General features: G+C 47.6%; 1 protein-coding gene across 6 annotated transcripts in view; it reads left to right on the forward strand.

The window, feature by feature from the left end:
• MARK2 (microtubule affinity regulating kinase 2) overlaps positions 1-25,770 on the forward strand; it is a 117,487-nt gene that overhangs the window by 25,599 nt on the left and 66,118 nt on the right. Inside the window, exon 1 of one of the 6 annotated variants that reach the window (XM_063146163.1) lies at positions 6,118-6,242. The exons of the other annotated variants lie outside the window; for them this stretch is intronic. Coding sequence (XP_063002233.1) covers positions 6,207-6,242 — 36 coding nt within the window. The 5' untranslated portion in view covers positions 6,118-6,206. Of the gene's footprint in view, positions 1-6,117; positions 6,243-25,770 lie in introns of those variants that run through there. 6 annotated transcript variants of the gene reach the window in all.

Here is a 25,770-nt window from a genome sequence, read left to right on the forward strand (position 1 = left end):
CTGCTCACTTGAGGGAAGGGTATTCAAGGCAAAACTGAAGTACTTTGGCCACATAATGAGAAGACAGGATACCCTGGAGAAGAGGCTGATGCTAGGGAAAGTGGAAGGCAAAAGGAAGAGGGGCCGACCAAGGGCAAGATGGAGGGATGATATTCTGGAGGTGATAGACTTGACCTTGGGGGAGCTAGGGGTGGCGACAGCCGACAGAAAGCTCTGGCGTGGGCTGGTCCATGAAGTCACGAAGAGTCGGAAGCGACTGAACGAATAAACAACACTTACAGCTTTGGTGGATCAGTGGTTTGGGGAAGGGGTGGGGCCATCTGGGGTAACCTGAAGGGCTGGAATTGCCCCCCAGGGCTGAGGTTCCCCCATCCCTGGCATAGACAATAAAGGCCTAGGCAATCAAAAATAAAAGAGGGGGTCATTACTTCATTGGGCTGCAGATTTTTAAAGGAATGTTTAAAACAGAAGTACTTAGTGAGAGGAACATGCAAATAGCAAATGTAGTTTTAGAAGTGTTCCCTCTCTTTTCTCTCTTGGGGAGTAATTCCTCTTCCAAGATGATGCATACGCCGACACATGGGTGCATCCCCTCAAAATAAAGACGGTTGGCTTTTCCCTTCAAAAGTATTTTTTTTTCCTTGCATGCAGGTTTTAATAAATTAGTCTCCGTAAGTATCGGCCAGTTAACTGACTACGGTTTCTTTAATTGGGCAGCAGTCCTAGTAATAACCAAACCAGTCCTTGGTTCTCTTTTTAAGAAATTATGAAAATAAAAGGGTGATATAAAGGACTAGGCAAAAATAACACTGTGGAACTTCTGTACCTCTGTGAGGAGACTTTGTACAAAAGCAGAGTTCCCAAATGCAGTGCTGCTCCCAGTCTCTCTGTAAATAGCTTCATTCTGCTGGGTCCGTGGACGGAAGGAAGGACGGACAGACGGACATCCCAGAAGCATCACCTTTTTCAAGTTGAGCCCTGCTTCCATGTCCATATACTTCCATTTATGGCTATCCTGTCCTTCCTCCAAGGACCTCAGGGTGGCATAACTGTATTACCACCCTCGCAGCAACCCTCTGAGGTAGGCTATGAGCGACCAGCCCAAGAACACCTGGCTTGAGTGGGTTTTGAAACTGACACACACACGCCCCTGCTTCAGGTCCAATGCTCTAACCATGACACCACATTGTCTCTGCTTCAAACGCAATGAGTTTGGGGTACTACCTGTTCAACCTGAGGCATAGCTCAGTGACACAGCACCTGCTTTGCATGCAGCCGGTCCCAGCCTCAATCCCTGGCTGGAAAAAGTCTTCCCTGAAATCCTGGGCAGCCTCTGTCAGCAGTGTCAACAATACTGTGCTAAGTGGACGAGTGGTTTGGCTCAGTGTTAAGGCAGCTTCCTGCATTCCTATGTTCATACGCCTCATCGGAGAGGTACTTAGCGTGGCTAGGCTTTGGAAGTACCTCCTTGGGCTGAGCTTCCTTTGCACCTTAAAATGAGCAGATTGAAATATTTCCCCTTCGATGACGGCTTCATAGAATCACAGAATAGCAGAGTTGGAAGGGGCCTACGAGGCCATCGGGTCCAACCCCCTGCTCAGTGCAGGAATCCACCCTAAAGCATCTCCGACAGATGGTTGTCCAGCTGCCTCTTGAAGGTCTCTAGTGTGGGAGAGCCCACAGCCACCCTAAGTCACTGATTCCATTGTCGTACTGCTCTAACAGGAAGTTTTTCCTGATGTCCAGCTGGAATCTGGCTTCCTTTAACTTCAGCCCGTTATTCCGTGTCCTGCACTCTGGGAGGATCGAGAAGAGATCCTGGCCCTCCTCTGTGTGACAACCTTTCAAGGATTTGAAGAGTGCTATCATGTCTCCCCTCAATCTTCTCTTCTCCAGGCTAAACATGCCCAGTTCTTTCAGTCTCTCTTCATAGGGCTTTGTTTCCAGACCCCTGATCATCCTGGTTGCCCTCCTCTGAACACGCTCCAGCTTGTCTGCGTCCTTCTTGAATTGTGGAGCCCAGAACTGGACGCAATACTCTAGACGAGGCCTAACCAGGGCCGAATAGAGAGGAACCAGTATCTCACGTGATTTGGAAGCTATACTTCTATTAATGCAGCCCCAAATAGCATTTGACTTTCTTGCAGCCCTATCGCACTGTGGGCTCCTATTCAGCTTGCGATCTACAACAATTCCAAGATCCTTCTCGTTTGTAGTATTGCTGAGCTTACAGATCTCTTCCTGCACCCAGCCCGCCCAAATTGCCTCCTCTTCAAAATAGTGTCCTTTCCTACGTAGCAGCTGTCTAGCTGGGAGCCAAAACGTTCACTCTGGCTTCCCTGGAGAAGGGGCATTGCAACCAGCACTTCTGAATCGTTCCCCAACCCTGCTCCATCGGCCCAGCATCTGCGTGGACTGTGGTGGCAGTACGTTCTTCCTGCTTCCGTCATGAGCAGAGGGCTTTTTTGCTCCCTGTTCAGGCGAGGGGCGGCGGCAGAAATGGAGCAGAAGGGCTGAGTCCTCTACAAGAGGTTGTCCTCAGCATGTTTTTTAATAGAGACGACGCAAGAGGGCAGGAGGAGGGCTCCGGGTTCAGTCTCAGATTACACAGTACAGGCTTTGAAGACCGGCCAGCGTATCCCAGAGCTCAGCACTTGTCCACCAGCAACACTGCCCGTAGCTTTCGGCTGAATCCTCTGCTTTTAGGGAGGCCCTGTCTTGAAACGGCCGGCAGAAAGATGGTTGAGGCAAAGAGAGAGAGAGAGGTGCGACTTCATGGAATACTTGTGTGAGCTTGGGTCCGTGCTTCGAAGCACAATACCCCGGGGTAATAATTTCCTGAAATGTAAAAGTGAGAAGTAGGATGATACCTGGGGGAAGAAATGAATTCTCTTGCCACATCCCATAAGGGATGGGATAAGACCCATTCCTATAAGACCCATCCCATAAGACCATAAGGAAAGCTGAGCGAAGGACGAGAGATGCTTTTGAACTGGGGTGTTGGAGGAAAATTCTGGGAGTGCCTCGGACTGCAAGAAGATCAAACCAGTCCATACTCCAGGAAATCAAGCCAGACTGCTCACTTGAGGGAATGGTATTAAAGGCAAAACTGAAGGACTTTGGCCACTTAATGAGAAGACAGGACACCCTGGAGAAGAGGCTGATGCTAGGGAAAGTGGAAGGCAAAAGGAAGAGGGGCCGACCAAGGGCAAGATGGAGGGATGATATTCTGGAGGTGACGGACTTGACCTTGGGGGAGCTAGGGGTGGCGACGGCCGACAGAAAGCTCTGGCGTGGGCTGGTCCATGAAGTCACGAAGAGTCGGAAGCGACTGAACGAATAAACGACAACAACACCACATCCCAGATGCTTGGGGACTCTGGGTCCCTTAAAAAAACACTGATCCCAAAGCCTTAAGAACGTTAACATTTGAAAAATGAGCACGTTGTTTCTGAGGGATTGGAACCCGTTTTTTTAAGCCACCCTTCCCAATTTGTACGATATATTTCAGACCAGGGAGGTGGTGTCAAGCCTTCCTTTTCGTCCCTTCTCTGTCGCTAGATTACGATCCCAGAGGCTGTGTCGCCCCACAAGGTTCGACAGTTCAGCTTGCAAATGTCACGGTAGCTGAAACCCCACTCGCCCAAATCTGATTCCCTCACACATCTTGCGTAGGACTGCCTTTATGCCGGCAAGCGAAGACTGGCTCTGGCATCTGGACAGGTCAGACGGGAGACTGTAAGCCCTAGACTGTACCTTCGTCACTGGTTCAGCGGTGGGGAACAAGCAGGCAGGATGGAGTTCAGGGCATTCCTGCGGGTGGAATGGTCATTTGCCTCGTCTCCTCTCCTTGTTTTTGTTTTTAAGTGCTTGAACCAGAGAACTGGTGGCTTGGAGGAAAGCTTTTGAGTTCCTCTTGACACTGAAAGGGCTCCCTGGCTCCCAGTCCTTTTCCAAGCATTTAAAGTGCTGGCATTTATCTGAGGAGCCACCTGGCTAAAAGGGAGCGCCTTCTCCCATGCCAACTTGCCCGTGCATTGAGGCCACCTTCACGGGCTGTCCTCCAAGGGCCTCGATAATTTCTGGTTACCGCAGATGGTCGAGGCACTTGGAAGTAGGTTAGTCTGAGAGCCAGTGACGGGGCCCAAAGTCACCAGTTGGGGACTTGCACCCGGATCGCCCAAATCCCAGTCCAACGCTCAAACCAACTGCACCACACTGGCTCAGCAGGCAAAGACATTTTTATTCTCCGTGGCTTTTTTTTTTTTAAAAAAAAAGTCTATGTAACATGCTGCTATTTCCTATATCTTGTTTTGATCTTGTATTTTACCTGGTGTTTGTAAACTGCCCCGGAAGCTTTGCTGATATATAAAGGTTAAATAAATAATAGCTTTGGGCTGCCTCGATGGAAATGCAGCGTTCTGTGTAGGCTTGGCCTCCGTGGCTATGAAGCGCTTTTAGCTGCCGTCCAGAACTTGACAGCAGCTTGTGGAATTAAACTAGAGCCAAGTAGTCAGGGTGGTCCCTCCCTCCCTCTGCACACACACACACACTTACGCTTTTCTCTCCTTTTGCCAACAGCTGTTTAAGCTGATCTGTAAAGAATGCTCTTTCTCCAGTTTGGATAATACATGCTTTAGCCGACTTTCTTCAACCCAGCAAAGAACTGTAGACAGAGGCGGCCGCGGGGGGATCTGGTACGATCTGTGGCAGTATTTTCCCCCTTCCTGCTCTAAATTCCATTCACATTCTTGTGCTCTCTGTTCAAAGATACTAGAAAGTGGGTACGGTACCTCTGTTGGAGAGCCCCAAGACGATGGCCATTAATGGACAAATTGACTCTTTCTCTAGATCAGCAGCTGGCTGGGGCATTCTGGGAGTTGTAGTCCAACACATCTGGAGTGCCCCAGGTTGAGGAAGGCTGCTATAGATAGATAGATGGGATGGGATGGGATGGTCTCAAAAGCAGGGAAAGCTAGGAGTCCTCTATCAGGTACGGGCACCAGTTTGAACCATATGAAAATCCTACAATACTTTACATATTGCATAAATCCCTGTGTGTTGTATAATTTTTCATTTGATGTAATACGTTGGCATAACGAAAGGTATTAATAATAAATTAATAATAAACAGAACCGGGGAAAAGGCGATTTCCGGGTAGGCGAAATATAGCTTTGTGAATGTCCTTTAAAAAAAAAGAGGGAGGGGATAAACGCTGCGAATGGATAGTTAATCCATGAAAATAACTTGTGTCCTATCAACAGTCTGTGTGTGTTGAGGCGGAGGACGACGACTAAATTTCATTGAATTCATAAAAACTTTCTTCCCAGCTCACCTGTAGGCTATTTTTACTCACCATAGGTGACTTGGCTTGTTTTTATCTATTTTATTTAGTACATTTCTGTGCTGCCTTTCAATCCTGAGGCCTGTGTTGGATGACTGAGGCTGATAGAATAGCAGCTCACCTGAGGCCTCCTAGCAACTTTATGGAGATGCCAATGAAGGGGGTGGGGGGGGCGCGCGGGATCCTGTTTCATTGCCCCATCTCATAGCCGCTGTGCTGCACTAGATGTGGTTTAATAATATGGAGGAGGAGACAGATGGACTAGGTGACCAAACCTTTCCATTTCCCCCTGTTTTCCCTCCCTGAAACAAGACACTGCTCTCCCTCACTACCAACACACACACACACACACTTTTTGCATAATCGTGTTTCTGTTGCACACTCAGCCCTGCTCAACTTCTCCCGCATCTGCCTTTAGTGCTGCGATATCAGCTTCTCGTGATCTTCCCCAGCTGCGGCTGTGTCTCGCTGCATTATTTGTGACGAGGTCCGTTTTGTTTCTCGAAGCACGCCAGCACTCCCCACCCCCCACCTCTCCTGGGATGGGGCGGTGGGTCGCAGAGGGGGAGCAGTGTTACGGGTTTCAGGTTCCTCCCCCCCCCCCCACAACCTGGCTTTGCCTGTTCTCCAGATTTCTCACGGCGCGTCTGAGTAGAGGTATGCTGCCAAACAGCAGGAAGTGTTTTCTAAAATGCGAAGGGATCTCTCCTCTCCCTCCCTCCAGCCAGGAGGGAGGCAGGAAGAGGTGGAGCCTGAGCCCATACACAGGGAAGTAACCTTTTAGTTCCCTCTCAAGGAATAGGACAAACAGGAATTGCTGGCTGGCGAGAAACGGCAGCAAAGCCTGTCTAACGGCTTCCCCATGACGGCTGCGATATGGAAGAGAATTAATGGGCTCGTGAGTACCTGGGATGGGGGAGAGAGGAATGTCGGCCCCACTGTTGTGGGTGGCTTTTTAAAATTCTGTGTGGCATCTTAAGTGGCATTCTTATCCCTCTGGACAGCTGCGGGAGAAAGTGGCAAGGCGTGTCTCCTTTCCTTGGGAGTAAGCCCAATTGGCAGTGTCTACTCGGGCTTGATGGAGACTCTGTGTGTGTGTGTGTGTGTGTGTGTGTGTGTGCCTGTGTTCCTCTTCCTCTTTCCATTTCTTGTTTAAATCATTTGCCTCCTGCTACTCTGCAAGACGCCACCTGCCCGTAGCGATATTTGAAGCTTTTCCTTCAAGCGCAGCAAAAACCAGGATCGAGACTCTCCATCTTGGACCTGTAACAAACTTGGCAGGCAGTAAAAAAAAAACCAGGTTCTCTCTAATTGGAAAACATAATCATCTTGGGCTGAAGGCCAGTTATGAAGTCCCGGAGTAGCAGCAAACATTCTTCCAACTTGGATTTCTTTTCTCTCTTTGTCATAAATGTGCTCTTTTCCCAGTGCTTTAGTCAGAAGGGAATATTTAGAGTGGGGTTCATAAGCCTTGGAATTGTGGTGAAGAACACCATGGCAGGAGTGGAGTTGTAAACTCTGGCGGGTGGCAGAGACAGTTGCATGTCATAAGGGGTAAAACACCTGGCCTTGGACACAGAAAAACAGCTGGGGGTACGGCGACCCAACACTCAGACAGTTTTCATATAACTTTGGGACACTGAGGACTACAAACCTGCTATTTTTTGCAAAATAAAATGAAATAAATTGAAATGAAAGCTGTGGATATCAAGAGTTTGGAATCTGCTCCAGGCGTCAGAACATTGATGGTGCAATAATAATAATAATAATAATAATAATAATAATAATAATAATAATAGCAGAAGACAAATCTGTTTGGGGAAAGCTTGAATGAACCCTGGAATCTTGTATACAAATCTCCAAATCAAGACGCTGGAGCGGTCTAATGTACGCGTCTGAGCAGTCCTGCTATTAACAGTTCCTTTTATACCTCAGCTATTTTTAATGATGGCATGCGTATGACAGCGTAGCCAGAAAAACAGAGGTGCCTGAGGTTTATTTTGGTGTCATTGAATAATCTACAAACACGTTGTCGCCTGTATCCTCCTCGGCATAGTGGAAAACCAGGAGGGTGGTGGAAGTACTTTGGTCGAAATGTTTTGAGCAATTTGACTGGTTTTCTTTTTAAGACCAAGGTGTGCTTCGTACGGGCCACCATTGGTTCCTGAAACGGCTCTCTCTCCACACCCATACCCCCAATAGCTCACAGGTGGTCTTTTTAGAAAGTGAACGCTTTCAGCTTCCCTGCTTTCTTCTTTTAAAAAGTGCGCTACTAGTCCTCATGGTTGTAAGAAAACGTTTGAAAATATGTCAGAATGCCCAAAAGTTTGCAAATGGGGAAGCAAATGAAAAGCAAACCCCCAAATTGCTATGGCTTTCTCTAGTAGCACTTTTGGTCACTTTACAGATGGAGAACTGAGGCCGAGCGTTTGTGCCTCCTCCAGAGTCGTTCAGAATGAATCTGTGGCAGAGGTGGCATTTGAATTTGCATCCAACCCATTGGCTGTACCGCTCTGGCCTGTTTGTTTAATGGTGGAGGTTGGTGCTTGGGTTTTCAGATTGTTTGTTTTACTGGAGAACTCGCGTTTCTCCACGGTCTTCCAGAAAGCAGCGTTTGTTCACAGTGCTCGAACACATTGCTCGTCCTCGCGTGAGAAATTTGCCTAGAATTGTAAATCCAGATCCCAACGAATATTAGCAGGGTTGTCATCCGTCTGGTGGCTGGGCCGTCTGTCTGGCTAGCTAGACTTTCTCTGCAGTACAAGACCAAAATATTACAGCATGTCTGAAGCACAGCACGACTCACCGGCCTGCGTGTGATAAGCTAACTACCTTTTTTGCTGGCTGGCTACCTGGTTGCTGCTTTTGTTCTGACAATTGGCCACTGTTTCGGGAAATCTTTATAGCTCCCTGTCTAGTGTGTGTGTGTGTGTGTGTGTGTGTGTGTGTGTGTGTGTTTGAAAGCAAAGGGTCACAAAGCTTCGCGGGTCGCAAGGCACAAATATCCCTCAGGTGCTCATTTACAGTGCCTTTCCATATGCTATAGGGAAAAAGAGATCCCAGAGCAGGTGGCAAAGAGAGCATCCTTTTTAAGGAAACAATCCCAGGCTCAATTCTCCTCTTCTTCAGGTAAGGCTCCTGTTTTGCGGCATAGCTATGTGCTGCTCTTTGCCCCTCCCTGCAAGGCACGCATTAAACATGGTTGAGCATGGCAGGGTCCTCAAACTCTGTTTTGGGAAAACCTTGTTCCTTGGACGAGAAGGGGCGGCTGACCTAAAAGGTGGCTGCCATGGGTCTCCTCCAGCAAGCGCATAGCCGCAGGAGTGTGTTGGGTGGGTTCTAGTGTGTATCTTCAGTTCACATTAAGTGACAAGTTCCCACATGCCTGGCCAGAGACCCTGCATGAATGGAGCGCGTGTCCCGAAACATGCGCATGGGTCTTCTGCAGTGTGCATGTCCAGATGTGCTGAATATAGACTGCCATCCCTTGCTTCTGTGTCCTTTTGCTCTGGAAATATTGGGAGTTCCTCACACGTGAATGCTTACCATCAAACGCTGTGACTCGCTGTCCTGCTTGAGCCAAGAAGGAAGGAGCCCGTTTGTATACCCTCGAGGGTATAGGAGTGGTGTGTTTGCATGTGAGTAAAACTGAAACTTAATCTGGCCCTGGTATAAGGTTGCGGGGACCCCCTGGGCATTGATCCTTTTTCTTTCTGGCAATCTTCCAGGGAAGAGCTTGAAATGAAGTTGAGGAGGACCATAGGGGTGAGCCTAGAAGGAGGGGAGCCACTTGGAGCCCTTGATGTGGTGGAAACGTTAGCTGTGAGAAAAGAGCACTGAACCATGCAGGCTACTGAAAATAAAGTTGGAAGCCTTCCAGGCTTACGGTTGCCTGGGCACCTAAAAGAAATAGCTGTTGGCACCTAGGAATGTGAAACACGCATGTAGGGCTTGGACTGTTTCTGAGGTGTCAGGAAGCTCAGCCAGTACGCTTCAGAAGCTTTCTCCACAATCATGAGGTCTAGAGACATCCTTTTTAAAACGAAAGCTGAATTGCACGAGCTTAATCGTCGCCGTCGTCAGCACAGTGGGTAAATCACGAGTGGGTTAATGCGGACGCCTCTTGAGTTTTTAACCTCTGGTGCTTGGCTAGCGTTCCTTTCTCCCGACCAAATTATCTCCAGCGAATGTTTTGCTTCTCAACAACTTTTGCTGCTGCCGTTAGCACAAAGAGCAGCTCAGAGCTAGCAGGGACCCAAAGGTCACACACATGTTGGTCAAGAGGGCTTCACAGTGGAGGTGCCTTCGGTGATGATCGTAAGGTGATAGCGAGGTGGGATAGAGGAGAGGAAGTCTGAGTATTCCCAAAGGCTGAAGATGGATTTGTTGGGAAAGGCACCCAGACCCTTTGCCTTGTAAACAAGTTTTCCCCTAGCATACTTACTCTGCTCACGAGTGGCTCTTATCTTCGAGTGAAGCACTGGTGTCAGGCTTTGAGATAGAGCAAATTCTGTGGGCCGGTTTACAGGCGTCCTGGCGGAAGGCCGGAGATTGCCGCCGAAATGTGACTGAATAACATACAGATGGCTGTGGAAGGTGTAGGTGAAGGGTGTTAATCTGCTGGCGTTGGCGGATGTACATTTGATTTAACTTTTAATATTCTGTACCGTTTACATTGCAGTATGAGTCAACTTTTAATAACCTGTATCATTTACACTGGCTGTGTTCGCACAAATCAATAAGCCAGAATGGCAAAGAATCTTGGCTTATCATTCACAAGCAAGTGTGCTGGTGTGTATGTGGCCCATCCAGTCCCATCTGCCTTCTCTTCAAAGCGGGGCGCAGCTACAGAAACTCACAATTTAGCATCATGACCGTACCGGGACTTCTGGCTCATCGCTCGCAAGCCGGGAATTGTAAGCCAAGTTCGGACCCTGGCTTCAGACTCTGGCTTGTTAGGGGAGTGACAAACGAGGACTCTGGTGGAAACGCAACACCAAGCTTTTTCTTCCTGGGCAGTTTCTGGTTCCTGTATCCACTCCCTCTGCCAGGAAGAGCCAGGCAGGAGCAATCAGGCAGGTAGACACAAGCACGTTTGCTCATGAACAGTAATCTAGGATCCGCCGGAATTCTGGCTTATGTGTGAACGTAGATCCTTACATCAGGTCTGCAGCGCAGGCCAGTTTTATCCCAAAGATGCAGATAGGTGGCGGCTGAGGTTGAGAGCTAGCAACTTGCCCAGGCTGCCTAGTGAATTACTGGCAGAGGTGAGACCTGGGCCAGGGATTTCCTGATTCGTTCTCTTGCTGCTGCCCTGTGTTAGTAGTGAAAAGTTGCACGGCCGGTTGAAACCCCCACTGGCATACGGCTTGTCTCACTTGCTTGAATTCCTTGGTACAAACTGCTGTGCACCCTGGAGGAGCGCCTGTCTGCTGGTCCCAGAGACGGTGGGATGTGTTTCCACCCCACCCCCCCGGAAGGCAGATGGGGCGGTTATGGTTCCATGCCTGGGAGTGTTAATGGGAACTAATGAGCCTGCTCTTCCAGACAGCTATAAACAACTGGAAGTCACCGAATCTACTCCCTGGCCCACCCTGCTGTGTGGCTTTTTGGTGGGTTTTTATTATTATTATTATTATTGTTGGCCTGTTTCCTGCCTGTGCGTGGCTCCGCGGAGACAGCAAGAGCCTGGAATTGCAGCACAAAGCCCACTTGGCATCAGTTCACAGCAAGAAGAGCGAGCAGGGATGCTTTCGAAACAGCCCAAGGTGTTTCGGCGTCTGCAGTGCACCAAAGGTGACCTCTTGGCCAAACTGCAAGAAAGCACAGCTGGGCAGGAGAAGGCCAGACATGTGCTCCAGGGGTTGCTCCATGTTATCTTCATGCAGTCAAGGGTTATATATGAACATAGGAGGCTGCCTTGATCCCAGGTCAGACCGGCTGTCCATTCGAGCCCAGTCTATTCTGACCGGCATTGGGCACTTTTCCAGCTTCTCGGGCAGAGATCTTTCTCATCACTCCTTTCCCACCTGATTCTTCTAAGTGAAGATGCCAGGGCTTGAACCTGTGGCCTCTTAGACATTCAAAACATGTGCTTTGCTGCTCAGGAGGTGGGCATTTCAAACCTCTGGCTGTTAACCTGGTACCCCAAAGCTGAAGGCTGCTACTTTAAAATCCAGAATTTCGGAGGGTGATGACACCTGCCTTTGAGACAGGAACTCTTAATCGTCTGGCCACCGCTGTTGTACTGCAACACTCTTCCTGGAAACACTCTTCCTTTAAAACAGGGGTGGGCAGCTTGTGACCCTCCCAAGATTTTTCGGACCTACCCTCTGAACTCCCATCATTCCTTGCCAGCATAGCTAATAGTGAGGGGAATTATAAGCGAAACAAGGCAACAAGTTGCCCAGCCCTGATTTAAAGAAATGCAAAGGTAAGTTACGGACATGATCTCGGAGGACGGCGACAAGGGAGAGGGCCTTCTTAGGGGGTGCCCCTCTGCCCCCCAATTATGGAATGATCTCCCCGACGAGGCCCGCCTGGCGCCAACATTGCCATGTTTTCAGCGCCAGATCAAGACTTTCCTCCCAGGCATTTAGCAGCATACGTCTTTAATCGATCCCAGACCTATCGTTCGGTTTGACTGAGAGCTCAAAGTGGTTTTTAAATGTATGTTGTCTTTGTATGTTTTTACATTTTTAAATTTTGTTTTGTCGATTTTTTTTTTAATGTTTTCATCTTTCGTAAACCTCCCAGAGAGCTTCAGCTAGGGGGCAGTATAGAAATGTAATAAATAAATAAATAAAAATGAAGGTAGTGGTTCAACTAAGAGGGGCGGAGACCTTTTTGTTGACTGTTTGGAGGGCTTTTGTTCTTCGATGCCTCTTACTGCTTCCTTATGGATTTTAAGACCAGTTCTACTCCCCCTGCTCTCTTTGCCCTTGTTAGGCAAAATGATCTGACCTAACCTGGGAGCGATACCCTTGCTTTAGCTGTCTTTTTTCTCCCTGGTTGAATTTGATTTTATTGGATAGTTTGGTAGCGTTTGCAGCCTTCGTGTGGAGTTCTGCTCATTGTGATAATCATGTGGAGCTGAGATTCTTGGGTTGCAGGGTTCCCTTTTGGATCAGAGGTGCCAGTTTTGCTCTGATGCTGTAGAATTGCGCCGTTCGCTGGCCGCAATTACCTTAGGCAGAGAGTATCTCCAAGTTTAAACACCCAAGGGCACGTAGAGGATCGGATGTCGGTGGGCCACCTCATCCCATTCCCACAGACCTATCAAAATAGTTTCTAGAAGAGTTGTAAAACTTCCTTTATTTGCGCTGGCATCCAAGGGCCAGGGTTGAACGGGCATGGGATAACCACAGTGGGGTATTCTGAATTCTCTGCATATCTTTTTATCAGTTATCACCTTCCCAGAAAGGGCAAAATAGAAATGGAACCAAATAAAGAAGCATTCAGGATTCAGCATTCAGAAGCATTCGGATGCAGACAAGCTGGAGCGTGTTCAGAGGAGGGCAGCCAGGATGATCAGGGGTCTGGAAACAAAGTCCTATGAAGAGAGACTGAAAGAACTGGGCCTGTTTAGCCTGGAGAAGAGGAGATTGAGGGGAGACATGATAGCACTCTTCAAAGACTTAAAAGGTTGTCACACAGAGGAGGGCCAGGATCTCTTCTCGATCCTCCCAGAGTGCAGGACATGGAATAACGGGCTCAAGTTAAAGGAAGCCAGATTCCAGCTGGACATCAGGAAAAACTTCCTGACTGTTAGAGCAGTACAACAATGGAATCAGTTGCCTGGTGAGGTTGTGGTCTCTCCCACCCTAGAGGCCTTCAAGAGGCAGCTGGACAACCCTCTGTCAGGGATGCTTTAGGGTGGATTCCTGCATTGAGCAGGGGGTTGGACTCGATGGCCTTGTAGGCCCCTTCCAACTCTGCGATTCTATGATTCATAGGTGACAGCTCAGGCTTCTAAATAGTTGTAGCCTACTCACCTGAGGTGAGCAAGAATCACTTCCAGGCGACCAGAATAATTTCCAGCAAGTATCATTTCCAGGCATGGAAATCTTTATCAAAGCTGCTTCTTTTTGCAGCCACAGTGGTTGGCATAGGCATGGATTGCAGAGCAATCTTGCAAAACTGTGTAGACCAGTCACTTGCGTAGACCTGTTTGCAATGCTTGGTTAGCTTTACCCGTCTACTGTTGACAACTTGTGAATGGAGAGGCAGCATCCTGAGATGGACCAGAGAGAGTGAGCTGGCTCAGGGTTACTGCTCTGTCTGTTTGCGGCTATCCAAGGAAGAGCTGCAAAGCTGGCAAGCGGCCTGGTGTGCAGTTAATCTTGTGGCGCATACAAAGTTGTCCATCTTTCCCCTCTCTTTTCCTCCGTCTCAGCTGGCAATTTCTACGGCGCTGGTGTCTTGCCAGCTTCTATGCAGAACTGCTTAACCCCAGAGTAACGTTATACACAGCTATAATTATAATAGCTTCGACTGGTGCCTGCCTGAGCATTTCCCCCCTTGAAAAGCGTTCAGTACTCCTGGCTTTGTGCGAAAACACCAGAGGCCTCTACGACTATTCCCAAACCATGGGCGAACTGCCAGGCTGCTGGCAACAGAGGATAAAGTCACAAGGGCAAAAGCTTTTGGGTCAAAAAGGACAACGAGAGTCCTGAAGGACAGCAAAGCCCAGGAAGAGCTCACATAAAACTTCAGGGGGCATCCATAATATCCCAGCAATAATGCTTTTGGCATTTATGGAGCAGGCATCAAGCATTTGCTGAATCTTGTCTACCTTTTCTCCGTAACCCTTGCAACAACAGGTGGGGATTGTTGTTTGGACTGCTTTGGATGCAGACGGTGCTGGGTTCGGTCTCTACTATTTCCAATGAAACAGGACCAGGTGGAATGTTACGGTGGGAAAGCCCTGGAGAGCCTTTGCCAGCCAGATTAGGCAATACCAGGATAGATGAACCAACCAATGGTCCGACTTCATATATGTTGCATACGTGTGTTACCTGGATAGGGGGTTGCCTAAGGCTACCCTAGTGGCTCCGTTCCAAAATGTGGTTTGATGCCTTGAGAAGATACTTGGAAGAAGCCTGTAGCTCATACATCTCCTCCTCCTCCCTTCGTACTCTTAGAATAATTAGTTTCTTCCTTATTTTCTGCAAGCCGCAGTTTGCCATTGAACCCACGCTCGCAAACGCTGGGGCTGTTCACATGAAGTGCTAACCCACACTCAGTGCTTGAGTGGGTTGTATTGATCTGTGGGTTGTTTGTTGAACCGTGGGTTCGCGTGTTGTCGGAACACAGGGTGGCTTATTTTTCAGAACAAGCCGCCATGAAAACCCAAGCTGGTTCACAAGCCAAACTTGCTGCGTTCAGACCACACAATAACCCACAATTCAGCGAACAACCCACAGATCAAAACAACCCACGCACACAACCACTGAGTGTGGGTCAGCATGTTCTGTGAAGAACCTCTGTGGTTTGCACTTGCGCTGCAAATCGGGGCTTGACGCTTCGTTCCAAAACCTTGATTTGCAGGGCAAGCACAAACTGTAGTTTGCTGCTTCAGATGTAATGGGAAACTGTGGCTTGCTGTATTATTATTATTATTATTTATTTATTTATTTATATAGCACCATCAATGTACATGGTGCTGTACAGAGTAAAACAGCCGCATAGGCTTACATTCTAATAAAATCATAATAAAACAATAAGGAGGGGAAGAGAATGCAAACAGGCACAGGGTAGGGTAAAACTAACAGTATAAAGTCAGAACAAAATCAAGTTTTAAAAGCTTTAGGAAAAAGAAAAGTTTTTAGCTGAGCTTTAAAAGCTGCGGTTGAACTTGTAGTTCTCAAATGTTCTGGAAGAGCGTTCCAGGCATAAGGGGCAGCAGAAGAAAATGGACGAAGCCGAGCAAGGGAAGTAGAGGCCCTTGGGCAGGCGAGAAACATGGCATCAGAGGAGCGAAGAGCACGAGCGGGGCAATAGTGTGAGATGAGAGAGGAGAGATAGGAAGGAGCTAGACCGTGAAAAGCCTTGTAGGTCAACAGGAGAAGTTTATATTGGATTCTGAAGTGAATTGGAAGCCAATGAAGAGATTTCAGAAGTGGAGTTACATGGTCAGAGCGGCGAGCCAAGAAGATGATCTTAGCAACAGAGTGGTGAACAGAAACCAACGGACTGGTGTGAGAAGAAGGTTGCAGTAGTCCAACCGAGAAATAACCAATGCATGAGCAAGAGTCTTGGCAGAAGAGACAGACTTCTGTAGCCGGGGAAGGACTAGTTCAGCCAAGTGTGCGTGCCCGAGGCCCTTCTAGGCTTGTCCGCATGTCAGACTGTGTTTTGACACTGCATCCTAATTGAGCCAGTGACTTTGTGGCTAAGGTGAGGTTTGTAAACAGAGACTTCCTGGTTCTTGCTCTGAAGCTGGTACGTTACACTGGTTTTCTGTTCTTGATGCATGTGGATTTTGAAAGGATGGGGTGGGTGGGGTGGGGAGTAGGGAACCTCCCACCTTGGGTGCTGTAGTGCTGTTTTACAGTTCATCTAAGGCCTTTGCATCCTCCTGTGTTGCTGTGGAGATGCAACTGGCTTGGTTGAAGACTTCAGTGTGTGTGTGTGTGTGTGTGAGTGTGTGTGTGCATGCGTGTGCGAGCATATGGGGTAGCGGGGAGGCTGTTCGTCGAACACAGAGAAATGGAAGACAGATTTGCACAAATAGGGACTTTTTGCTGGGGGTGAGTGGGAATGCCTTCTCTATCCCGCACTGGCAAAGCCCTGGGCAAAGAGGTACTGATGATGCCGGGTGAGTCAACAGATTCCAGACAGTTGTCTCTGCTTAATCCGCTCTCCCAAAGGTAAACTCTCCTGACAGATTTTCTGTGTCCTGCAGCCAAATTTCGGAGGTGTCAGATTTTTGTTTGAGTGGCTTGTTTCTGTCTTTCTCCTTGTGGATTGGCTAGCCTGGCAGTAGGAGCCATCCAGCATCTTAAACTCCCCGCTCTCTCTCTCTCTCTCAGATGTGGTTTGTACAATCACTGCAGCCCACAGACTCCTGGTTGCCGGTTCAAGCCCCCTAACCCTCACCACAAAAGATCTCCTGGTATCTTGAATGGCTCCATTCTTTATACCTGGAGCCTTCTCCCACAATACCTCTGTGGTGGTACCTCTCTTTGTGCCTTCAAGTCCCTTTTTAAACCCAAATTTTCTGCAAAGAAACTCTTTATTTTTTTAAAAAAAAAAAGTCCGGACCATCCACAGAATGTATACATGTAACTGAACTGAAAACATGTTCTTCTCCTATTGCATCTGCCTGTCTAATCAGTCCCCCACCCGCATCTGTTGCTTTGTTGAAATTTACCCTGTAAGCTCCTTGGGGCAGCTGCCTGGCTCTTGTTTGTTGGTCTGAGTGGTGGTTAGGAACGTAGTCCATGGTGTCATCCTACTCAGGATCTGTGCTCTCAAAAGGCATTGTGGCCAATGTGGGAAAGCAGATCATTTGGAAAGTAGTATGGATCTGTTCAGATCTGCATTTTCAAAGGGCATCCTTGTCTGGGCAGGGACGGGCAGCCTGAGATGGATCTTGTGCTGTCTTGTCGGGGGGGGGGGGGAGTGAGAAAAGTTATGGCTCTAGCCACTTCTGGGAGTGGGGAGAGAGAAAAGTTATGGCTCTAGCCACTTTGCGGTGGTGGAAGAGAGGAAAGGGATGGCTCTGCCCATTTTTGGGCAGAGGAAGAGAAAAGTTATGGCTCTTCCCACTTCTGGGCAGGGAAAGAGAAAAGTTATGGCTCTGCCCACTTCTGGGCAGAGGAAGAGAGAAAAGTTGTGGCTCTGCTCACTTCTGGGCAGGGAAAGAGAAAAGTTATGGCTCTGCCCACTTCTGGACAGAGAAAGAGGGAAAAGTTGTGGCTCTGCTCACTTCTGGGCAGGGGAAGAGAGAAAAGTTGTGGCTCTGCCCACTTCTGGGCAGGGAAAGAGAAAAGTTATGGCTCTGTCCATTTCTGGATAGAGGAAGAGAGAAAAGTTGTGGCTCTGCTCACTTCTGGGCAGGGAAAGAGAAAAGTTATGGCTCTGCCCACTTCTGGGCAGGGAAAGAGAAAAGTTATGGCTCTGCCCACTTCTGGGCAGGGAAAGAGAAAAGTTATGGCTCTGCCCACTTCTGGGCAGGGGAAGAGAAAAGTTATGGCTCTGCCCACTTCTGGGAGTGCCCCCTCCAACTGGGGCCTCAACTGGCCCTTCCCAGGTGTTTCTGGCTCTTCATAGAAAAAAAAGGTTCCCTGCTGCAAAGCCCCTTGTGAAAGGATGATGGTGATATTTTTGTTGTTCATAATTCCGACGAGGTGCGGACACCTTCCATGTCACCTGAAATGAAATGCTGGAGTACAGACAAAGGTATGTCCCGGCTGATTCCGAAAATGAGCAGCGATGGTTTGTTAGAACAAGTACAGCCAGAAATACAACTACAGCTGAAGGGGTGACAGAGTGGCATTTCTGTACAAGCTTGTAGGTGTACCGTGTGTGTGTGTACACACCTCCAAACAGAAACCAGGCAACTCATGCCTCACCCCTGGGCTGCCTGCATCCAAAGTTGACTTATAGAAGTCTGGAAAAATCAGTTATTTGGAAGGGGAGCTGCTTTATGAAGTGTATCTTTTCATACACAGAAAGCTCTTTGCTGTCACCCCAAGACAGAACAGGCATATACGGAGGAACTGATGTTGTTCACTGAATGTGTAAACGTGAACTCAGTTCCTGCGGTGCCAATGGTTGCATTCCAAAGAGTGTGTACCTGGTAGAACCGAATTTGAACGTCTGCACCCTCCTCCCACTTTTCTGTCTTAAGACTGTAACCAAATGCAGACCCCATAGCTTGAATTTGCTCACTCCGCCACTCACCCCCTGCCCTGCGCATTTTGCTTGCTGAAGCATTCTGGAGAACCCGAAAACTTGCAGAGTATTTTGTGACCTTGTGACTTGGCCTGATAAAGGTCTTACTGTGCTAATGGATTTCTGAAACATTTCTCCAGAAGACTTGAGTCACAAGATATAAAATGCCCAACGCGAGTAGATTATAATATCTCTCCGGGATTGTGAGTTCTTGCGTCTTTATCCAGTGAAGCAACTTTCTCGATATACTTTCTCCGGGGAGTCATTTCGCAAGCTTTTAAGTGGGTTGTTAATGCAACTGGAGGATGTATTATTATTAATAATAATTGACCCTGGTGATTATTTTACCGGATCCCAGTGGCCTCGGGGGTTCTGGGCTGTGCTATATCGCCTGATGGGTTCTTGTAATTTGGCGGCTAGATTTGCACTGGCTTAGTTGGGAAGCCTTGTGAGTTACTATGATCATCACATAGCATCATCAGGGTACGTGATTCTTAACTTGGGTAGCTCAGGCTTGGTACGGTAAACCTAATTTCTCCTTCTTTCTCCTTATTGTCAATATCAAAACTGAAACAATGGGTCCCTTTATTGATTTTGCATTTGGTGCAAGATGTCCTTCGCGCATCTCAAGGACTTCAGGTTTGAGGCTGTTGTTGTTCTTCTTGTTGTTGTCGTCGTCGTTATTGTTGCTTGTTCTTCTTCTTGTTTGTTCCGCTTTTAAACAATTATTGTTTTCCCAAAGTGGCTCACGTCAATAAAAGGACAGAGACAGTCCCGGCCACCAGGCTTACAAACTGACAAGAGAAGGGGAGTGGAGGGGAAAGGGTAGATAGAGGAGGGAGATCATTTCAAGTGGTGAGCTATAAGCCGGAACTTATATACAGCTCAGGCCAGGCGGATCTCCCTTTGCTGGCGTTATTGCTTGAAAAGCAATTGCTAGTCCTTGTTCCTTTGGCTAATAGTTGGGGCTGGAGCGCTTTCTCCTTGCCTCTGCCGCAGACCCAGGGCAACGGGCGGTAGGAGCCAAGTGTTCTTTCTGGCACCAAGTGTTCTTCCTCTGCAGCTGCTCCTTCTCTGTTCAATAGACGGGGCCAGGTTGGTCTCCATCTTCCCTTGTTGTTATTCTGAGAGGCAAGTGGGGGACGACAACCCTAGGTCGCCTGGCTGAGGGCAGAAGTTAGGGCTGTTCACACAACGTGCTAACCCATCCTCGGTGGCTGAGTGTGGGTTATTTTGAACGGTTGATCCATAGATTAGCGTGTTATTTGAACACAGCCAGAGTGGTTTGTTAACCATGCATTGCAGCTTATTTTCTGGAACACGCCACCTTGAGTAGTTCAGGATGGTTAAGGATGAATATGAGCCAACAGTGCAAGATGGCTGCAAGAAAGGCCAATGCTGTTCTGGGCTGCATTAATAGAAGTATAGCTTCCAAATCACGTGAGGTACTGGTTCCTCTCTATTTGGCCCTGGTTAGGCCTCATCTAGAGTATTGCGTCCAGTTCTGGGCTCCATAATTTAAGAAGGACGCAGACAAGCTGGAGCGGGTTCAGAGGAGGGCAAACAGGATGATCAGGGGTCTGGAAACAAGGCCCTATGAAGAGAGACTGAAAGAACTGGGCATGTTGAGCCTGGAGAAGAGGAGATTGAGGAGAGACATGGTAGCACTCTTCAAATACTTAAAAGGTTGTCACACAGAGGAGGGCCAGGATCTCTTCTCGATCCTCCCAGAGTGCAGGACACGGAATAACAGGCTCAAGTTAAAGGAAGCCAGATTCCAGCTGGACATCAGGAAAAACTTCCTGACTGTTCGAGCAGTACAACAATGGAATCAGTTACCTAGGGAGGTTGCGGGCTCTCCCACACTAGAGGCCTTCAAGAGGCAGCTGGACAACCACCTGTCAGGGATGCTTTAGGGTGGATTCCTGCCTTGAGCAGGGGGTTGGACTCGATGGCCTTGTAGGCCCCTTCCAACTCTGCTATTCTATGATTCTATGATTCTAAGGAGTCACACTGCCTGGTTAACAACCCACCCTGGCTGCATTCAGACGACACGATCACCCACAGCTCAACGCTAGCCCCACAGCACGCTTCCCTTCTGGTCTTCAGCCCCAGGTCCACATTGCGGTGACAAATAAAATAATATAAACCACCATGATCAAGATTTGGGTTCTCAGTCTCACCAGTCGGTGTGATTAGAGTATTCTTGACATCCTTTCAAAGCATTGCACATCTATCGCTGTGGTTTTCGTAGGAAGCTGTCTTATATCAAACCATATCGTTTGTCCGGTTCGCTCAGTTCTGTCTGACTGGCAGCAGGTCTCCAGGATTTCAGGCCGGGTTTTCCCCCCACAGCCCTACCAGTAGATGTCAGAAATTGAACCCGGGACCTTCTGCATGCAAACCATATGCTCTACCGCTGAGCTGTTGTTTCCCGCTGAACTTTCTAACTTCAGAATACCCCCTTCACATTGATCAGTTGGCTTTAGTACCCCAGTGACAGCTCCAGGACTTGGGAGGTAAAAGTCTCCGTCCTTAGGCGCTTACAGTTTAAAATTTGACGGTGGAGCAGACAATAGGGAGAGGAGATCATAAACAAGAGACAGACGTATGGACTATGTCATAAAAGGCAGCACATGTGGTGATGTTTTAATTTGTAAGCCGCTCCTGCTGCCGGTGCAAATGGCAGAGAACGCCCATGGTAAAATAAAAGCAAAATTTGCAGGTTTGTGTTCTCCGGCCCTCTCAGCAGGGCCAACGTGACCCTGGCCCGTACTTTGGACCTAATACAACAGGAATAGAAAATATAATTGTGGGGTGGGGAGGCGGGCGGGCAGGGGGAGAAACCCCTTTCTTCTTCTAAAGGCAGCAGCCAGCCCCACTCTCAGAAGAGGGCCACGCTGCCCTCCATCTTCTTGGCTGCAGTGCTGGTTCGCACACGCCGCCTCCTGCCCCTCCTCTCTGCCTCCGGCCTCTCTCTTCCTGGTCTGTCTTGTACGGCTTTCCCTCCAGACTTCCCTCCTCCGTGCCGAGCCAGGGACGCGCTCTCTGTGGGCACTGCAGAGAATTGCTGCTTGATGCAGAGAAAAATCCCAGTGGGAGGGAAGGAGAGACAGAGAGAGAAAAGGACAGGAGAGGGGTGGAATGAAGTTTACCAGACGAAGCTTAAAACTAACCACAGCTCCCTATTTTTAGCTTGTTTCTCAGATGCAAAAATGTAGTACATCTCTCTCCCTCTCTCTCTCTCTCTCTGCTAAATGGGTGCAGTTTGCGTTGATTTTCTCCAACGTAGAAGAATCTCCATCTTCTGGAGTCGGGCTAGCTTTCGTTCCTCACAGCCACTCTAATCTTGAACAGCAATCCAGTTTATTCCAAACCATTGATTTATCCAGAAGGGATTTTCTTCCTCCAGCCATGTAGGGAGGAAGGTTGGGCCGTGTTTTGTTCTGAAGCCTGCCTTTACTGCTGTATTTTTTTTCCTTACTTTTTTATCCTTCCCTTCCTCCAAAGAGCTCAAAGTGGCCTCCCTTCGCTCGTTTCATCTTCCCTGCAACCCTGTGAAGTAGGTCAGGGGCCCGCCCCTCGCTTCGCCCGTTTTCTCGTGGCAATGTTCCTCGTGTCTTGCATTGCCATGGAGAACTGCATTCCCCTCCCACCCTTCAGAGAGATATCCGCTAGTTCGGATATCTTTTGTACTGCTTGCATGCAGATGGTTAAGCAGCTGATTTGTCTTGTAAAGAGAACATCTTTTCCCTCTATCGTGTTCAGCTGAGCTAAAACAGGAGTGGGCGACCCTTTTCACCGTCAAGGCATTCCCTCCGTGGAAGTCTGTCAGGGCATGGCAGAGTGGGTGGGGCCAGAGTGAGCAGTGGGCGGGTCAGATCCCCACACACCCATTCATCCACCCCCACGGGACACCTTTTATAAGTGCAAATCTTACGGGATTTGCACTTTTTAACGCGTGTGTGTTTTCCCCTCCATGCTCTGGCAGGGACACTCTTGGAAAGTGCAGATCCAAGAGCAACCTGTGCTTTCAGAGGGGTCTTCTCTCCGTAGTTAGGGGCCACATCACGCGAGGTTGGGGCCCTCATGCAGGTCATGGGTTGCCACTGTGGTGTAGTGGTTAGAGTGTTGGACTGGGACGCGGGAAATCTGGGTTCATGTCCCCATTCGGCCATGAAGCTCACTGGGTGATTTTGAGCCAATCACTTGGCTCTCAGCCTAACCTACCTCACAGGGTTGTTGTGAAGATAAAATGGAATGGAGGAAGAGGAGGAGGGGGACAACGACCATGCCTCCTTAGGCTCCTTGAAGGAACGGTGTGATATAAAATGTGACAAATACATAAATAAAACAAACTCATCCTGATAATCTCCCCTAGTTTACCTCTGAAGATGGGGGAGTTGTCTGTTCCTGCTGCTGACTTTTTTTAGCAGTCATTCCTCCCACAGAGTATTTCTTTTCCATTGCCTGCCCTTCCTTGCATTTTAAAAGGATAATCGCTGCCGTCGTGGACAAAAGTCCGGCAAGCGACATGTGTGTTTTCCCACATTGCTTTACTGCAAGATGTCTGGAGCCCCTTACTGAATAATAATAATAATAATAATAATAATAATAATAGTATCAATAACAACAGCAGCAGCAGCTGGCTTTGGGACTAATGTGTGACTCAGGGGCAGAATTCTTGTCCTAATAAATCAGATTTGCTACAGTGGATGCCAACAAAGAGATCCTTTTCAGTTAAGTGGTATATACAAGAAGCTTCCTGGGAGTATCTCTTAATAATCCCCAGTGAGCAGAAGCCTTGAGGTTCCTCTCTCTCTCTCTCTCTCTCTCTCTCTTGTCCTGACGTGTGCGTCTGTACACGCATGCTTAGATTATCCTTCCACAAGAACATGACGATTGAGCCAAGAGTAAGTCAGTATGAAGCTGGTGGGCTTAGACATGACATCAATTTTATTTATTTTTATTTATTTATTTATTACATTTTTTATACCGCCCAATAGCCAAAGCTCTCTGGGCGGTTCACAAAACTTAAAACCACAATAAAACAACCAACAGGTTAAAAGCACAAATGCAAAATACAGTCTAAAAAGCACAACCGGGATAAAAACCACGCAGCAAAATTGATATAAAATTAAAATATAGAGTTAAAACAGTAAAATTTAAATTTAAGTTAAAATGAAGTGTTAAAATACTGAGAGGATAAAAAGGTCTTCAGCTGGCGACGAAAGGAGTACAGTGTAGGCGCCAGGCGGACCTCTCTGGGGAGCTCGTTCCACAACCGGGGTGCCACAGCGGAGAAGGCCCTGCTCCTAGTAGCCACCTGCCTCGCTTCCTTTGGCAGGGGCTCACGGAGAAGGGGCCCTGTAGATGATCTTAAGGTCCGGGCAGGTACATATGGGATTAAATCTCAGTTTAATCCTAGGATTCAGTGAGGCATAGTTTACACACAGGTGGGATTGGTAGCTCAGGTTGCAGGGGGCTTATAATAAGGAGGAACAAACATGGGCCTGGCGTGAAGTCCTTATTTCTCTCTACTCAGAACTAGCCCGACCACACCTGGAGTATTGTGTCCGGTTCTGGACACCACATTTCCAGAAGGACATTGACGGGTTAGAAACAGGTTCAGAGGAGGGCAACAAAGATGATACAGGGATTTGAGGGCATGCCCTATGAGGCTGAAGGAATTTGGGATGTCCAGTCTGGAGAAAAGAAGCCGAGGTTCTTTTCACTGTGAGCAGTGTTCAGGTACATAAAAGGATGCCACAGGGAAGATAGTCAAGAACTATTTTCCATGGCCACAGAAATTAGGACCCGAAATAAAGGGTATAAGTTACAGCTACCTAGATTTCAATGAAATATAAGGAAAAACTTCCTGACGATAAGCTCTGTACACCAGTGGAACGGTCTCCCTATGTGGGTTCTCCATCTCTGGGGTGTTTTTTTTAAAAAAGAGGCTGGACAGAGCCACCTCTCATGTATGGTTTAATTGGTTTTCCTGTTTATTGCATGGGATGGACTGGATGATCTTTGTGGGCCCTTCCAACTCCACAATTCTATGATTCTACCTACAAAGCATTCATTGGACTAAAGGTGCTTTCGGACAGTTCCCAGCCCTACCAATGAAATGCCAGTTCAGAGAGGTTGCTGAGAATTAATTTAGCGATCTCACCTCCACCTCGGGGTGGGTGGCGGGTGGGGGGGGGGAACCCTTCTTATTCCCAATTTATCCTGGAAATGACTGTCAAACAGGTTTAAATCTTGTACGTATTTCTCCGTTCCCCCTTTGTTTTAAACCTGGTGGGAAAAGAGCAGTTGAAACGAAGCATTTCCTAAACGCGGAGCTGTTTCTGAAGAGCAGGGTTTAGATTCCCAGAGCCTCTATTCAGGAGGTGATGAGTGAACTCTGAATGCCTACGCCTGCTTGCTTCCCATAGTTATTTGGTCTTAGTGCATAATTGTCTTGAACCACTGGCATTTTAAGCTCCAGCTGCAGGCACCTTTGTTTTCTATAATTGCAGGCTTAGGAAAGAGCACCAGTCCCTGTGAGTCACAGGAATGTTGCAAGTTTTTATCCTCCTCCGGAAATGATAGTGGAAAATTGACATCTAGCTGCAGTGTGTGCGGGGGGGGGGGGGGCACTCACTTCCCATAATACTACAAACTACAAACTGACAAGCCAGCAAGGTGGATAAAAATCAATGATTTTTTAAAAAAAATATATTAAAAAACCCGGATTTTTGAAAAATTTAAATCAGATTTTTTTTTAATTTAAATCGGATTTTTTTTAATCAAATGCTTTTTGAGGAAACTTCTATGTAAAGATAGTTTTCTATTTAAGATACATTATAGTCCAAAGGTTATTCATCATGAAATAAGGATTAGTTTTTAATTACGTAGCATGAGGCTGTTTAAATTTTTCGGTAAATGAATTCCATTAATCCATTCACAAGAGGTTTCTGTAAGATTATTTTTCTCCTTCCAAATATGAATGATTAACCTGTTAAACTGGAGATAGTTCACCTCACAATAATTTCATAATAGTCTATCTATGATGTGTTTCTCATAGTATAACCAAATCAGTGTTTTTTGATATGACTGTAAAACTAATCTGAAAAGTTGCTATTCTAAAAAATGAAACCTTCATCTGCTTGTAAATATTAAGATTATACCAGCAGGAATGAGTCTTTGGTAACTCTGAGTTGTGTAAAATATAGCAAGGAAGAGTGCATTTTGGAGGGGGGGGATGTCACATAGAATCATAGAATCGCAGAGTTGGAAGGGGCCTACAAGGCCATCGAGTCCAACCCCCTGCTCAATGCAGGAATCCACCCTAAAGCATGATTAAATTGAGTCTTTCTGAGTAGTGATTTAAATCGTGATTTAAATCAAATTGATTTAATTCAAATCCACCCTGCAAGCCAGAGTATGGGTTGAGTGTAGGTTAGCGTTCAATTGTGGGTTGCTGCTGAATCGAGGGTTGTTGTATTGCATGAACAAATCAGTTTTCTGGCAAAAAATTT

Source organism: Elgaria multicarinata, chromosome 21 (genome assembly GCF_023053635.1).
Source record: "Elgaria multicarinata webbii isolate HBS135686 ecotype San Diego chromosome 21, rElgMul1.1.pri, whole genome shotgun sequence".
NCBI classification, from domain to species: domain Eukaryota; kingdom Metazoa; phylum Chordata; class Lepidosauria; order Squamata; family Anguidae; genus Elgaria; species Elgaria multicarinata.